At 45.2% G+C, this 16,556-nt stretch overlaps 1 protein-coding gene and 1 long non-coding RNA gene across 9 annotated transcripts in view; one reads left to right on the forward strand and one right to left on the reverse strand.

Moving 5' to 3' along the window:
* The window catches only part of CEP112 (centrosomal protein 112), a 400,571-nt gene that overhangs the window by 33,472 nt on the left and 350,543 nt on the right, over window positions 1-16,556 (reverse strand). For all 8 annotated transcript variants that reach the window (XR_012009149.1, XM_072781073.1, XM_072781071.1 and 5 more), the window contains one exon: window positions 10,255-10,344. Coding sequence is in view for 7 of the 8 variants with exons in the window: in XM_072781073.1 (XP_072637174.1) it covers window positions 10,255-10,344 (90 nt within the window). In the remaining variant the exon portion in view is untranslated. The remainder of the gene's footprint in view (window positions 1-10,254; window positions 10,345-16,556) is intronic.
* Window positions 10,152-14,024, forward strand: LOC140606938 (uncharacterized). The gene is made up of 2 exons (XR_012009151.1): window positions 10,152-10,530; window positions 12,998-14,024. It is a non-coding gene; the product is annotated as an uncharacterized lncRNA (long non-coding RNA).

Raw genomic sequence — 16,556 nt, forward strand, 5'->3', positions numbered from 1 at the left:
TGTGATCATCGTGCATAGTTTGTAGTAGACGTTTTGTGTACAAGTGTTGACTTGCTTTGCCACTAAAATCTCTAGAATAACTGATTTGTAAGGAATATTTTGATGAGATGTATATTTTAACAAAAATATTCATGTCCCTGACACTGTGCACCAAATGTTTTTCCGAAAAGAGGCAAGTATTCAAATAAACTCTCATTGAGAATAAGATGTGGCCAAAATTAAATGTGGTTCTATTCCTCATAACAACACAAATTTTAGAATGATGCATCATACCAGCTGTCTGGGAACAAATGTATTTTGTTGGCATGGGAACAAAAGAATTAGTCTGAATTTTGTAAATAAACTGTGGTTATTAAAATTACTCGAAACAAGCCAGAATAATAACCATTAAACATGAAAAGTCAATAAAAGTCTTTGAATTTTATTTCTGTTGCAATTATTATTCCTGTTTTCATAATGTGCTTTCGGATAAAACATAGTTTTGAGCTGTTAGTACTTTTAAATAGATTTCACTGCAGATGAGTTAGCCAACAGCAGCTAAGACTGTGAAGTTTTAAAATCCATTATGGAAAACAGAAATTAAAGGCTTGGAAATCTGCAAAAGACCAATTCTTCCTCTTAACAATTGTCACGATTATTGCTTAATTGATTTTCTGTCTACATAGCAGGGCTATGTAGGGCTGCTTGTGACTCTATGGATTTGTTAGTTACTCTTGATGACTGAGGTAGTTTAAAGACAAGCAGTGCTACCCAACGAAAGCTTTAAATATGTTGATGTTGCTTCTAAAATCCATGTTACTCCCCCATAGATCACTAGGCTTTGTGGGAGGCAATTAAATTCTTTGGGAATACAGATGATTGTCATAATGGCGTACCAGGCAGAAGCAGCTAAGGCTCTGCCAGAGACGTGTAGTATGACCCCAAAATCAGATACTACAGAGATCCAGGTTTATTCTTAAATCCAGGAACCTAGGAAGGAAGCTGCTGAACGCTAAGTTTATCTGTAGAGAAAATAAAGGACTTTGCTGGTATCCTTCCTGCTTTGGCCTTTTGAGGGCATCTTATGGAAAAGATTTGCAAGGAAAATCTGCCCTCGTTTAGAGAGGAGCTGAAAAGTGGGCTGCATGGCATTTGTCACACCATGGATGAACCTAGAGGACAGTAGGCTGAGAGAAATAAACCAGAGAACTCAGAGGATCTCACCCATCTGCAGATTTCTAAAAAGACAGAAAAAAAGGTGAACTCACAGAACCAGAGTGGAATGCTGGCTGCCAGGAGCTGGAGAGTGGGGGAAATGTGGAGACATTGGGTTAAGGGTGAAGTTAAGATAGTTCTGGGTTCTACTGTACAGCATGGTGACTATTACTAATAAGACTGTGTTGTCTCCTTGAAATTGTCAAGAGCGTAGATTTTTTTTTTTTTAAGAGCGTAGATCTTAAGCATTCTCACCACACACACACACATAACATTAAGTATGGGAAGTGACGGAAGTGTTAATTAACTTAATTGTGGCAATCATTTCACAATGTATACCATGTCATCACATTGTTTTATGTTTGTTTTAAATAGATACAATTTTATTTGTCAATTATACCTCAATAAAGGTGGAAAAATTACTGAGAAAAAAAGAGGAAAGGTGGGCTGTGTGGGTAGGGTGCTGGCATTTTGCTTTCTCCTTGTTTTCCTCAACCTACGAACCCTTCTGAGGGCCCACAGGTAAGTCATGAGAATGCTCAGTAATCCCACTCACCCCAGATGACAATTATAAAATAATTACAATATTTATTCTAACAAAAGCCTAGACAAGAATATGTTCAGAAAGAGTCTACTTAGCATATGTTTAGGGGGTGCAATATAAAAGGATCTGGAGTCATTACCCAAGTCTGGTGGCTTTTCCAACTCTTTTTTTTATTTTTTTATTTTTTTATTTTTTTTTATTTATGATAGTCATACAGAGAGAGAGAGAGAGGCAGAGACACAGGCAGAGGGAGAAGCAGGCTCCATGCACCGGGAGCCCGATGTGGGATTCGATCCCGGGTCTCTAGGATCGCGCCCTGGGCCAAAGGCAGGCGCCAAACCGCTGCACCACCTAGGGATCCCTTTTCCAACTCTTCATTCTCCTTGTAGCACACAAGGCTGCTAATCCTCCCTCCCTCCTTCCTGTCTTCCTGCCACAAATTCACCAAGTGCCACATGGGCCCAGCACTGGGTTGAATGCTGAGATACAAGGATGTAGATGACACAGTCCCAGCCCCAAGGCCCACCCTCAAAAGAACATCTACTACAGGGGTTTGATGGGAAAACCTTTAGTAGAGTTTCACAGAAAGTGTTAAAAGAGCACAGATGAAAGAGGGAAATGAAGTGGGCAAGAGAATTCTGAGGATGAGATTCAGGACAGGAGGGGCTTTACTGAGCAATTCAGTGCAGCATTGGTGGGCATCTTGAGGTGATACACAGAGCTGTTACTCTGAAGGACCTTAAAGTCTAGTGGGGAACTCTTGTTGGTTTTCATGACATTAAATTCTTCTGGCCTTCCTCTTCTCTCCCTGACCATTCACTCCTTTAAAATCCTTTATGGGGGGATCCCTGGGTTGCTCAGTGGTTTAGCACCTACCTTTGGCCCAGGGTGCGATCCTGGAGTCCTGGGATCGAGTCCTGCATCGGGCTCCTGGCGTGGAGCCTGCTTCTCCCTCTGTCTGTGTCTCTGCCTCTCTCTCTCTCTCATGAATAAATAAAATCTTAAAAAAAAAATCCTCTATGTACCCTTCCCTACTTTTTCTTGTCCATGCGTCAGCCCATGGGCCCCTCGTCTCTTCTCTCAGTATCATCCACATCCTGTGGGCATTAATAGATTCCCCCATCAAGAGGATTCAGACATATATACATTCCTTCTTGAGTTCTAGATTCAGATTTTAGACCCCCACCCCTCCTTGTGTTCTAGTTCAGATTGTCAACTACATGTCTCCAAATGAATGTCCTGCTGCTAGTCTCTCAGACTCAACATTCAGGGGACAATACACTATTCATCAGCCTATCAATTCAAAAATGTGATATTATTTTTTTCTTCTGCCCTCTAAATCTTCGTGTTCTGTGAATTTCAAGTGAGGCTTCATATCTACTCCTTTCTTTCTATTCCCTTTGACAAGATCCAGTTCGAGCCCCCCTGATCTCCTGGGACTCGTGATGTGAATTTTAGTGCTATACCCTCTGAATTTATCTCTTTTCATCCCTTGTTCGTCTCATCTTCTGCTGCCAGATTAATCTTTCTAAAGTATAAATGCAATCATATAACACTACCCAGGTAAAGGGCAAAAAGCCTCAATGGCTGGCAACTGCTTTCTGACCAATGCTTGAATTCCTTAGCACTGCATCCAAGATTGGCCACCAATGCTCCTAACACATAGCACGGTGCCTGGTAAAGAAGAGGTAACACAGGTCAGTTCTTTTTTTGAATGGATGAAATTAACATGGCTAACTCTCTGGTCTTATTTTCCTTTTCACTGATAATACCCTCTGACCAAGATATTACCCACTATTCCCTGAATCTTCTGAGCCCGTTCTGCTTCACACCTTCTCTCATTCTGTTCCAAATGTCTTTCCTTCCTGCTGATGCCTAGCTCATATGTCCCCTTGTACTCTATGGATAACTATAATGAAACACATTTCATCTGCATTATGTTTTATATTTTTTGAAGTATTTCTCACACATTATCTTGTTTTGATGTTCAAATCACCTGTGGGAAGGAATTATTACTGACATTTTATGAACTCGATATCCAGAAAGGTTAAGTAACTTGTCCAAGAGCATATGACCAGTAGTGACAAAGATAGACCTAGAACCAGCAGCACTTCTCTGCTGGATCATACTAGTCCTTGAAGGCTCTCCTTTTACTCCTCCTGGTGTCTTGGTAGCGGTCTCTGGGACAGTCTCTCTCCCCACCTCAAATACAATTACCTGTGACTACCTTGTTCACTAGATTCTCTTTTAATTTTAATAGATTTTATTCATTTCTTCACGACAGACACACAGAGGCAGAGACATAGGCATAGGGAGAAGCAGGCTCCCTGCAAGGAGCCTGATGCGGGACTCGACCCTAGGACTCCAGGATCATGATCTGAGCCAAAGGCAGACAGACGCTCAACCACTGAGCCACCCAGGTGCCCCTCTCCTAAATTAACTGATGTGGCTAGACCTTAAATATAAAATGCACTGCTACAAAGCTGTGATTGAAATGTTAAGTGTGACTGGATGTTGTTTATTCAGTTTTTGTACTTTTTAATAATTTTTCAATGTGAATATAATTGACAATGTTCCATTAGTCTCAGGTGTTATGACATAGTGATTTGACAAAATTATACATTATGCTATGCTCGCCACAAGTGTAGCTACCATCTGTTACCATAAATGCTATTATAGCATCATTTACTATATTCCTTATGCTAGGCCTTGTAGTCCCATGACTCATTCCATAACTGGAAGCCTATGTCTCCCACTCCCCATCACTCATTTTGCCCATCCCCTCATCCCCCACCTCCCCTCAGGCAACCATCAGTTTGTTCCATGTTATAGGTCTGATTCTGCTTTTGGTCGTTTATTAGGTTTTTTTTTATGAATCCAAATGAGTAAAATCATATGGTATTTGTCTTTCTCAGTCTGAATTACTTCACTCAGCAAAATATCCTCTAGGTCTATCCATGTTGTTGCAAATGGCATGATCTCATCACTTTCTATGGCTGTGTAATATTCCACTGTGTGTGTGTGGGGGGAGAAAGGGATAAATTGGAATATACATGAGATACGTATAAAATGGGGTATATTCAATGGAATAAATTCTCACACACTCTCTCTCTCAATACATATATGTCACATTTTCCTTATCTATCTTTCTAATCATGGGCATTTAGGTTTCACCCCTATCTTGGCTATTGTAAATAATGCTGCAATAAACGGGGTGGCATTTATCTTTTTGAATTAGTATTTTTGTTTTCTTTGGGTAAATTGTATTTTTAATTTTTTGAGGAACCTCCATACCGTTTTCCACAGTGGCTGCATCAATTTATCTTCCCACCAACAGTGCATGAGGATTCCTTTTTCTCCACATCCTCATCACTTATCTCTTGTCTTTTTGTTTCTAGACGTTCTGACAGGTATGAGGCACTGTGGTTTGATTTGCATTTCCCTGGTGATGAGTGATATTCGAGTATCTTTTCATGTGTCTGATGGTCATCTGGATGTCTTCTTTGGAAAAATGTCTATTCAGGTCTTCTGCCCATTTTTTAATCGTATTGCTTGCATTATTTTGGTGTTGAGTTGTAGAAGTTCTTTATATATTTTGAATGTTAGACATTATAGGATATACCAGAGGCTCTCCAGGGACGGCCCCAGGCAACAAGATGAGGCAGGGGCTCAGGTGCTCCACAAGAAGCTGGCAGAAGCACTGGTCCTTTCCTGACCTCTCAGCGAGGATCTGGTTCCCTTGAAGGCCACAGGCTCCTAAACCCACTGCCTGCCTACAGGCTCCAAGCTCTGCCTGGGGAGATGGGCCCTAACCTTTTACCAGCTAAAGATCTTTCCATTCCTTCCCCTTGGGGAAGATATGCAGCAGTATCAATGTGCGTGTTTTTTCTGCATCTCGTGATTGAGTCTCTATGCTGCCATTTAGAAGAAAAAGAACCTCCTTTAAATTCCATGCCCGGGGGATCCCTGGGTGGCGCAGCGGTTTGGCGCCTGCCTTTGGCCCAGGGCGCGATCCTGGAGACCCGGGATCGAATCCCACGTCAGGCTCCCGGTGCATGGAGCCTGCTTCTCCCTCTGCCTGTGTCTCTGCCTCATTCTCTCTCTCTCTCTGTGACTGTCACAAATAAATAAAAATTTAAAAAAAAAAAAAAAAAATTAAAAAAAAAAAATAAATAAATAAATTCCATGCCCGGCATCCATTTTACACGTATGTTCTCTGCTCTACTCAACTGTAAACTCTTTGAGGACAAGAACTATAACTTAATCATCTTTGTTTCTTCTCAGTACCTATCATTGTCTGGCACAATAAGCCTATCAAAAGAATGAAATATTGTGCAAAAAAAGTATGACCCTGCAAATGAAATACACAGCATTATACTTTATTGAATCTCAAAGGTATTATTTTTTCTAATTCATTTAAAATGATCTTCTGAGAAACTGAGTGATCAATGTAACCAGAGCTACTCAGACTTTCAAAACTTAAGATACTCCATACAAAGGACGAGCTTTGTCACACATATGCTATTATTTGACATTGTTTGGTGCCTTTGTGATAAATATGTGCTCTGTATAGTGTTAAAAATACCATAAGTAAAATGTTAGACTATTTCTTTTCTTCTTTTTTCTATAACTTACCAGACCAAATTATCTTGGCTAGAGCTAGCACATTACTTAGTCTCACTGCAAATACTGAAATATGGTTTGCTCCCAAAAATGAGATTTAGTTTTACATGTATCTGTACCTATGAGATACATGGCATTTATCCATTTTGCATAGTGCCCAACATCATGGGAAATAAATTCCGGGACGCCTGGGTGGCTCAGCAGTTGGGCACCTGCCCCCGGCTCAGGGCGTGATCCGCGGTCTCAGCATCGAGTCCCACATCGGGCTCCCTGCCTGGAGCCTGCTTCTCCCTCTGCCTACATCTCTGCCTTTCTCTTTCATGAATAAATAAATAAAATCTTAAAAAAAAAAAAAAGAAAAGAAAAGAAAAGAAATTCTTTTCTGGGAGTGAGCTGCCCACCTAGCGCACAGGTAGGAGCAGTCTTACCCTGGAGCCCACCACTACCATGTTAGGGATTCACCTCCTTTTCTGATGGTTTACTTTCCTTGCATGATGAGGAAGTTCACTCAGAGCTCTGATCCCTCTTTTTTGCTGCAATTATGGGATTCTTGCTTGGATCTAATTTACAATTAGAAATTATTAACTCCTGGAATGGACTCAAATAATGATGATTTTAAAATTAGTTCGTTATTTGTGGATTACAGGAAACCTGCTTCTATATAGCGTTTAGAACATTAGTATTTTCTCATTTTATTTGTATTATCTTGAATGTAAATGAGGAGCAAATTAACCCTTTGTAACTATGGGTGAACAAGCCTTCTTTGCTCGCTGAGGAGCAAAGACTGAGCTACCCAGGGTGAGGGGAGAGGTGATGGCACCCGGGCAAGTGGTGGACAGCGAGAATACCACCCATCAAGACCTGATGAGAAGCAGCTTTTTGTTTTTAATTAAAAACATAACTTTTAAAATGCCTCATTCATTTTTTGTTTTTATAGACTCAAAACACAGGAATTTTTCTTAAATGAAAAACAGAAACAGTCTTAAAAATTTTTTTTTTTTTTTTAAGCAAGCAAGTTAAAAAAAGGAAGGCCGGGAAGTTGTCCTTTGTAATCCTGCCAGTCTCAATTTTGATTCTTTGTGCAACGAGTATCAGTATAATAATATTCGGTTGAAAAGAAAGAGAAGAAAGTTCCAAGAAGCTGTTTTGATTATTTGACAGGCTGATGTCAGGCTGGCTACTGGTACTGCAGTTGCTTTGACAGATGCAGAGAAGAAAATCATACACAATAATTTCGACATCTGAAATATCCTAAGTAAGCTCCCTGTATAAGGAGATCCTATACAATGTCCATGGCGATACTCACAGTTACTTTTCACTACTTCCATTAGGGTCGCAAATTGAAAGGGGGCTGCAGATAAAATCAAAGTTAGACGAAAGATAGAGGAACAGAATGTATTACATGCCCGTTATTGGCTCCTCAGTTTTGTTGAAACAATTGGCATTTAATCCTAGCCACACCCTAAGATCTTGCGGAAAGAATTCAACATTTTATGGTTGCAAAGATTACGAAATACTCAGTTTTACCCGTGGGTATTTCCTGACATTTCTTTGGTAAACTGTAGCCATAATAGAAGATATCAGGAATCGGTGCAAGAAATAAGTCTAAAAAGCCATTGTCACTGGAAAGATGAAAGCAACTTTGATGATCAAAAAGAAGTCAATAAAAAAAGATAGAAAATGGTCCCTGGATCCTTCCCTATTGTTCATCTGGGATTTCTTAATTTCCCTACTCTCAATATGTTATGGAATTTTCTGTGTGAAGTTTTGCCATGAATTAAGAGTGATGTCAACAAAGTTTCACCTGAAGTCGTATTTTGTCACAAACTGGAGAAGCCCCGGGGAGGGAGGCCGTTTCCTGCTGTTAGGCAGCCGGAGCCGGGGGTGAGCTCAGCTGACCTCAGGGGCACACGGGCCTGCCCGTGAGGGGCACTGTCATCCGCAGCCACGTCTGCTCGCCTCGGGTTTCCTGGCGCTTGGCCGCGCTCTGCCCACGGAGGCCGGCGGCAGCTGCTACCGCAGCCAGCGCCCGCGACCCCGTCACTCCTGTCAGGGGGGCGGGAAGGGGCTAGAACTCTGATGCACCTGGGCTGGAATCCACCTCTCCTCTTCGCCAGCTGTATGCGCCTGGACGAACTGCTCCGCCTCCTCGTGAACGGGTGAACCGGCGACAGTCCTGGCCTTACACGGCGGGCATCACGCCCAAGGAGCCAACACGGGCGGTTCTGGGACGGCCTCGGTCGCGGTCGGGCCTTTGATCGAGGGTAGTTATTATTCAATTCTTCATCCTCGTCCTGTCTCAGGTTGGGACACTGCTCACCGACTGCTCACTGGGCTCCATGCGAGTCCCGCACGGCCTCGTACGGGCACCTACGCACGTATTCGTGCATCCCGTGTGTACGCGGCGCGCACGTACCCGGATGTGCGTCGAGGGCCGCAACGCGCCCTGCGAGTCGTCACAGCCACGTACATGCACGTACGCACGTATTTGTGCACACCGTGTGTACATGGCGCGCACGTACCCGGATGTGCGTCAGGGGGCCGGAAGAGCCCTGGGAGACAAGTCACAGCCACGTACATGCACGTACACATGTATACGTGCATCCCGTGTGTACGCGGCGCGCACGTACCCGGATGTGCATTCTGGGGCTGCAAGGCGCCCTGCGAGTGAAGTCACAGCGACATACGTGCATGTACGAGCGTATTCGTGCATCCTGTGTGTACGTGGCGCGCACGTACCGGATGTGCGTCAGAGGGTAGGAAGGAGCCCTGCGAGTCGTCACAGCCACGTACATGCACGTAGGCACGTATTCGTGCATCCCGTATCCGCGGTGCGCAGGTACCCGGATGTGCGTCAGGGGCCGCAAGGCGCCCTGCGAGTCAAGTCACAGAGTACTAATGGGCAGCGTCTCGCAGATGCGCGCGTCGGCCTGTTGGCGCCCACCCCACCCGGATCCTGGTTGTAAACGCTGCAGACATGAAAGACGTTTCCCTGTCAGCCTTCCTTCAGTGTTTACTGTTCCCACGAGGTCACCATTATCGAACCTCGTGTTTCTACGGGACGAGCGGGGCCCGTAGGCGGCGTCCGTGCAGAAAGGCCGGTGGCGCCTGGGACGATGTCAGCACCCCTATCCTATAGCAGGGGCTGGGGACACGGCAGTTACCAAAGGTTTCGTTAGGCCTCGCGATCTCTATGGATGACGTGGCTGACTTTTTAAACTTTAACTCAGCTTTAACTTTTAAACTTTGAACTCAAAATTACCACAAAGAATACACCACTACAACCGGAAGAACTGGATGAACATAATTCTGTCTTTGAAAATAAAATAGGTCATTAGCTATTGTCATGGCCAGATTATTCTGGTTATAGGAGATTCACTTTACGGAAGTGATCAACTTCAAGATCAACTTCACGGAAAGACGGAGAGTACGAAGGCTCAAAAGAACGCGGGATCTGCGCGGCGAAGGCGGCCCCGCCCACCCAACGCCACCGCCCACCCAACGCCACCGCCCCTTCCCGTCCCAGGCCCTCACCAGCGGGGGATCCTGATTGGTCCAGGCTGCTTGGCGTCACCTGAGCCCTCTGGCCTGGGATTGGACAGGCCAGGCTGACCATGTGACTGGTCCTGGCCAATGGGATGTGCAGGGGAGGCAAGCGCGGGCGGCGCGGCGGGGGTCCGGGAAGGGTCTCCAGACTGCGCAGCAGGACCCCCGGACGCCGCCTGGGGCTGCGGCAGCCCTCCGAGCAGCGGAGCCTGGCCTCCCCGCAGACTTGCGGCCGTGTGAGTCAGCGGCCCCTAAGCTGTTTATGCCACCGGGGCGGGGGGGGGGGTGTTCTGCGCCTCGGCCCCACCCCCCACCCCCCCAGCAGCCGAGCGGGAGCGGGACACTACCTGTTCCTGGGACTCCAGTTCCCTGTGCTGTAGTTTCTTCTCTGCGCACCGCACCTGGTTAGCGCGGGCTTCTAGTTCGTCTTGTAAAGCCTGAAACGGTGGAAGATAAACACGGAGACGTTAGAAATGACGCTAGAAATGAGACCACCGGAAAGGCCTCGGCTCTAGTCCGCCGTTGCTGCTGTTCCGCAGAGCTCGGGCAAACAGAACCAGGCCTTTAGGGGCACGCCCAGGTGTTTTCTGGTTCAGGAATAGCGAGTCTAACAAATTCCGAAGGTAAGACAGACACTAGCAGGTGTCAGCTCAGTTAATAAAAATGTCTCTGATACCCCCTGCACAGAGACGCAAGCATGCAATGAAGCATAAAGCTGTGGCTAATTACAGCAGCTCTGTGGATCCACCTGCAAGGTGCGCTGCCCTCGGAGAAGTGTGGTGACAGCCTGGGGACTGTAATGTCGGACCAACACGTCAGTCTTCCAAATTATTCTCCTAGTAACCTTAAAGGAATTTCTTTATTAAGTCATGAAGGATGGGGATCCCTGGGTGGCGCAGCGGTTTAGCGCCTGCCTTTGGCCCAGGGCACGATCCTGGAGACCCGGGATCGAATCCCATGTCAGGCTCCCTGCATGGAGCCTGCTTCTCCCTCTGCCTATGTCTCTGCCTCTCTCTCTCTGTCTCTCTCTGTGACTATCATAAATAAATAAAATTTAAAAAAATATTAAAAAAAAAAAAAAGTCATGAAGGATGGTGTGGAATTTGAGGAACCCGTCAGAAGTTTACAGAGAGGAACTCTCTCCGTTGCCAAGTGGCCACTGGAAAAGAATTTTGGTTAATATGGGGAACTCAGAACCCATGAGGTCAATAATTATCATTGCCTCAACTACTATTTTGAGTGAAGAGGTGAATTCGAAAAGATACAATGCATTCAAACACCTTGACATAATTACGGATATGATATGCAGAAAGTTACAGTGAGAAGAAGACAGGCATGGTAACTGTAAAGGTGTCAAATTCTCAAAATAAAATTCAATCAAGACAACAGACTTCCTGCTAGGTGTCAAGAACTGTGATAGCATTCTAAATAGAAGAGTAAAAGAAACCAGACAACAAAAAAATTCCCTCTTCTCATGAAGCTTGTATTACATTGGGGGGTAGACAATAAGCAAATAAGTATAATATTGTCAGTGATAAGTGTAGAGGAGGAATTAAGCAGGGCAGGGGGATATTCTGGAGTGGGGTCAGTGAAGATCTTATAATTCTAAACAGATGGCCCAAGAAGACTTGAGCAAAGACCTGAAGGAAGAGAGAGAGCAAGTCATGGACATCTGCAGGAAGAACCCTCCAAGCAGGGGACACTGTATGTGCAAAGGCCCTGAGGTGGCATGTTCGAGCCAGTGTGGAGAGTGGGCTGCAACCACATCAGAGACATCCTAGATGCCAGGTCCCATCAGGTCACACAAAACCTCAGAGGGCAATTGAGAACTTTAGCTTTTATTTTTTTATTATTATTTTTTAAATGTCTTATTTATTTATTCATGAGACAGAGAGAGAGAGAGGCAGAGAGAGAAGTGGGCTCCTCGCAGGGAGCCTGATGTGGGACTCAATCCCAGACTCCGGGATCATGTCCTGAGCTGAAGGCAGACGCTCAACCACTGAGCCATCCAGGTGTCCTGAGAACTTTAGCTTTTATTCCGAGATAGAAGGAAAGCTACTGGAGGGTGTGGGCAAGTGTTGTTTTGGTTGCCATGAGGAACGGATGGACAAGGGGTAAGGGCAGAAGCAGGGAGGCAGGGCAGAGGCCATTGAAACATACTGGGGAAGGGTGACGGGGAATTGGTGGGCGGTAGCAGGTGGGGGTGAGGGAAGCGTCAGAGCCCTGATATATTTGAAGACAGTGACAGCCCCAAGGGGTGGATGCAGAGCATGAAAATAAGATTCCCAGGATTTTGGCTTGAACAGGTAGAAGGCAGCAGTTAGGGAAGGTTAAGGGAGGGGTCAGCCAAAGATGGGTTGCATTAAGTCTGGAATGTCCAAGCAAAGATACTGGGTTTGCTGCTAGGAGTAAGAGTCTGAGGTTCAGACAGAAATGTCTAAGTCATTAAGAATTCTTCCAATGCAACGCCAGTCTCTTCTACATACAGACCTATACACAGTGGTTCTTAACCTTTCCTGGGGTTCTGGACCCAGCCAGCCAGCATCTGATGAAGGGTATGTGGTTACTCTCCTCATGGAGAAAGTATGCTTATGATTTTGTTTTTGATTTCAGGGAGTCCACATACTGCCTAAAGCCCATCTATGGATGAACCCCAGGCTAAGAGCCTCTAATTTATTTATTTTTAATTTATTTATTTATTCATGAGAGACACAGAGAGAGAGAGAGGCCGAGACATGGGCAGAGAGAGAAGCAGGCTCCGTGCAGGAGCCTGATGTGGGACTCCATCCTGGATCCCGGGATCACTACCTGAGCCAAAGGCAGGCGCCCAACCGCTGAGCCACCGAGGCATCCCAAGAGCTTCTAATTTAAAAAGTTAAATGGGGGGGGGGGAGTTAAATGGTTTCAGGACGAGGTTAAAAGCTTTAGGGGCTCTTTGATATCATGCTTGATTATAAAATCCACAATTCAACCAAGTCTGCCAACCAGCTTGAAGGTATTGTTTATAATTCTGTTATTGTGGTCTGAGAATGTGACTGTTCCTAGGTTTGTTGATCAAGTAGCAATTTCTTTTTTTTTTCCTTTTGGTAGCTACCAGTACAGAGGATCTTCTCCGCTTCTCTGGTGGCATCATGGGGGAGAGTAATGATTACTGTCGTGGGAAGAACGTTGGCACGTTTTTTTGTTCCCAGTCTTGCCTGCTCTCCCCTTCCACCCTTATCCTGCTGTCAGAGTGATCTTCTTAACCCGAAATCTAATTATGTCAGTCCCCCACTGAAATGCTTAAACAATACTCCAGCATCCCTGAGATGGCGTTCAAAGTCCTGAGCGTGGCTTTCAGGGACCTCTGTCCTCTGGCTCTGGCCAGGCTGAGCCCCACGAAGCCTCAGTGTCATGCTGCTGCCATGGCCAGGATCAATAATGCCAGGAGATACCACTGACTGCGTGTGTTTTATTTTTAACCCTCACCGCATCCCCGGCAGTAGGTGTTGCTTCATCTATGCTTGAGAGCACATAATTGAGGCTCAGCGAGGTTGAGAAGCCGGCTCAGGTCCCTGTGGCCCGTACTCAGGCACTGGACTGGAATTTTAAAACACTAACTTCAAATTCTGTACATTTTGCTCCTCGTCGCGCTGCCTCTTTCTCCCTCTGTACCTGTTTTCTCTTTTCTCTGCCTGGAAGCTGCCCCACCTGCTCGCTTGATGGTGTCAATCCTGAGAACTCAGAATGGACTCCTCTGGGCTTTTATCCGTCCAGTGCTTAAGAGAATCACAGTCCAGGTCTGTGCGGGGCTGAGCGACAGAAGCTCAGGGCTCTCTCCCCTTCAGGTCTGCAAGCCGAGGGCCAGGCCAGCTCCACGCCAGGCACACACTTGACACTCGACTCATGTTTGTGGAGGGAGCTAATAAATATTTGAACTATACTCCCTGAGGAAATGTACTTCAATCAGCAGAGCTCCCAAACGTCCTTAATACAGCACGTTAAGCTAAAGGTTATTAGATTTCTCAAAATACAGAATATACCACTCTACCTTCCAAATACCTATATGACATTACTGTTTCTTGTGGCGATATGTTGTGTGGTTTCTGCCACATTAAAAACTACAACACTGCCTGTATTTTTTTTTTTTTTAGTTTTTGTTTTATTAAAAAAAAAAAGATTGATTTATTTGAGAGAGGGGAAGCGCGTGGATGTGTGTGCACACATGCGTACCCGCAGGGGGAGGGAGTGGTCGAGGGAGAGGGAGAGAGAAAATCAAGCAGACTCCCTGCGGACCGTGGAGCCTGGTAGGGGGCTTGACCTCATGACCCGGAGATCATAACCTGAGCTGAAGCCAAGAGCCCGAGGCTCAACAAACTGAGCCACCCAGGCACCCTTAGTTTTTATTTCACAGAGAAAAAAATAAAGGAGACGTGTATCTCCCTTGTCTTAAACAAAAAATAAAGGAGACATGTACCTCCCTTGTCTTAAACAAAACATTGTTCCCTGCTTCCTGCCCTCGCCCCTGCCATGCCTCCAGCAGCAGACCCTGGGAGTGGCTACATGCAGTGTCCCCTCTCTGTCTCTGCACCTTCTTAGCATCCCATTGCACCTGCCAGCTGTCCTCACCATGCTCCTGAGTCCATTTTCATCACAGTCACTTGTCACCTCCCAAATGCCAAAGCTTCCAGAAGCCAATTTTCTTCCTCATCCCCTGGCAGTATTTGGCCCTGTTCACATCCCAGTGTTTTGAATTTTGAGGAACTAATTCTGCGGAGTGAAGCCAGGGGTCAAGTAAGGCTGCTGTGAGAGTGCAGCAGCCAGACAGGATGCCAGACAGGACAGGAGGGCTTAAGAGAGGGCTGAGGATGGATGTGATGGGACCGTGAATGGGGTGTCAAGGGAAAGAGGGACACAGAGAGACCATAAGGCTTTGATGCTGAACGACCACGGAATATGACACTATGAACTACTAAAGGGCCAAGGAGCAAGCCAGAGCAGTGGGGGTGGGATTTTTTTCTTTTTTAAGATTTTATTTATTTATTCATGAGAGACACAGAGAGAGGCAGAGACATAGGCAGAGGGAGAAGCAGGCTCCCTGTGGGCAGCCCAATGGGAGACTAGATCCCAGGACCCTGGGATCACAACCTGAGCTGAAGGCAAATGCTCAACCACTGAGCCACCCAGGTGCCCCCCAGAAAATGGTTTTTGACCAGATGAGTGTAAGGTGCTGGTGGGACTTGACGGGAGACCAGTGACACTGGGAGAGGGTTCTGAGCAGTGAAGAGGGATCTCAGGCTAAGTACGAATGGGCCACTTCCTTGGGGAAGGAAGTAGAAAGAGAAGAGGTTCACAAACCTGACTCCTGGCTGACATCCCTGTGGAGAAGCAGGCGGAGGGGGAGCATGCCAAGGGGGCCGGTGATAACTTGGGGGTCAAGGTGTGGCTGAGAAGTTAGCATTACAGGGCTCTGGCTGAAAGCCTTTCTCAGAATTAGACCTGATTCTATCTTCACACTCCACACAGTGAAAAGATGAAGTCAACCATATTTTATCAATATTATCAAAACAGAAGTGAAATTACATTTGCTTTTCAAAAAGGTACCACTCTTCAAATTTGCTCGTAGTTTGAAGATGTAAGACATGATCTTTTTAAGGTTAATCAGAGAAAGCAGTGTGTCTAGAAATTACTTTTATTATCTGTTAAATCAGTTTCAAAAATTGAAAAGTAACCAAATAATATGCCACTTTCAAAAAAGTTAAAACGTCCTTAGATGAAAGGAAAATGACAGTTTATATTGGCAGCTGTTCCTAGCCTCGTATTCTAAAATATTATTAGGCCATTAGGGTTCCAACCTCAGAATCTGACATAAGGACTGTGTGAAAGTGACCACAATTACTCAATCAGTACAAGCAGGAACATTCTTTCGAGTTGTGGCTTCTTTATTCAAAAACCTTCAGATCTAACATTCAACACACACAAAAAAATCACAACTTTTAGTTTATTCCTGAGAAAAGCCCATGATAATGAAAGAACAGAATGTCCAACACTAAGTCACCAATATAAAACAGAATCCAACTTGCACCACTGAACTGTTTTTTCTGCAAAATTATTCCCCATCTCTCTGCTCTGCTGTGTTAACTTGCATCATTACTGAAAAGGCAGTTCTTTTCTCCCAATTAAACCTGCCTTTAAATGCCATGGAAGTCATCTTGCTGTAGGAAGCTACATTGTGCCGGCTTCCAGAGTGCTTTGTTGGTGGTTCGGGAACAAAGAATGACACTTTCCAGAGGAAAAATGTAAATGACATAATAAGCTTTGCAAGAACAATGAGGGCATACCACTCTTTAAAAGGGAGCACGTTATAAGAGAATTTGATTTGTTTGTTTAAAATATGAAAATAGGGATCCCTGGGTGGCGCAGCGGTTTAGCGCCTGCCTTTGGCCCAGGGCGCGATCCTGGAGACCCGGGATCGAATCCCACGTCGGGCTCCCGGTGCATGGAGCCTGCTTCTCCCTCTGCCTGTGTCTCTGCCTCTCTCTCTCTCTCTGTGACTATCATAAATAAATAAAAATTAAAAAAAAATATGAAAATAATTAGGGCAAATTAAAGTCTGAAAGACTATACATGTCAATGGACTTTTGCAGGGTGAGGAGGAGCACTGGTAGCT

This window comes from Canis lupus, chromosome 16, assembly GCF_048164855.1.
Source record: "Canis lupus baileyi chromosome 16, mCanLup2.hap1, whole genome shotgun sequence".
NCBI lineage: Eukaryota > Metazoa > Chordata > Mammalia > Carnivora > Canidae > Canis > Canis lupus.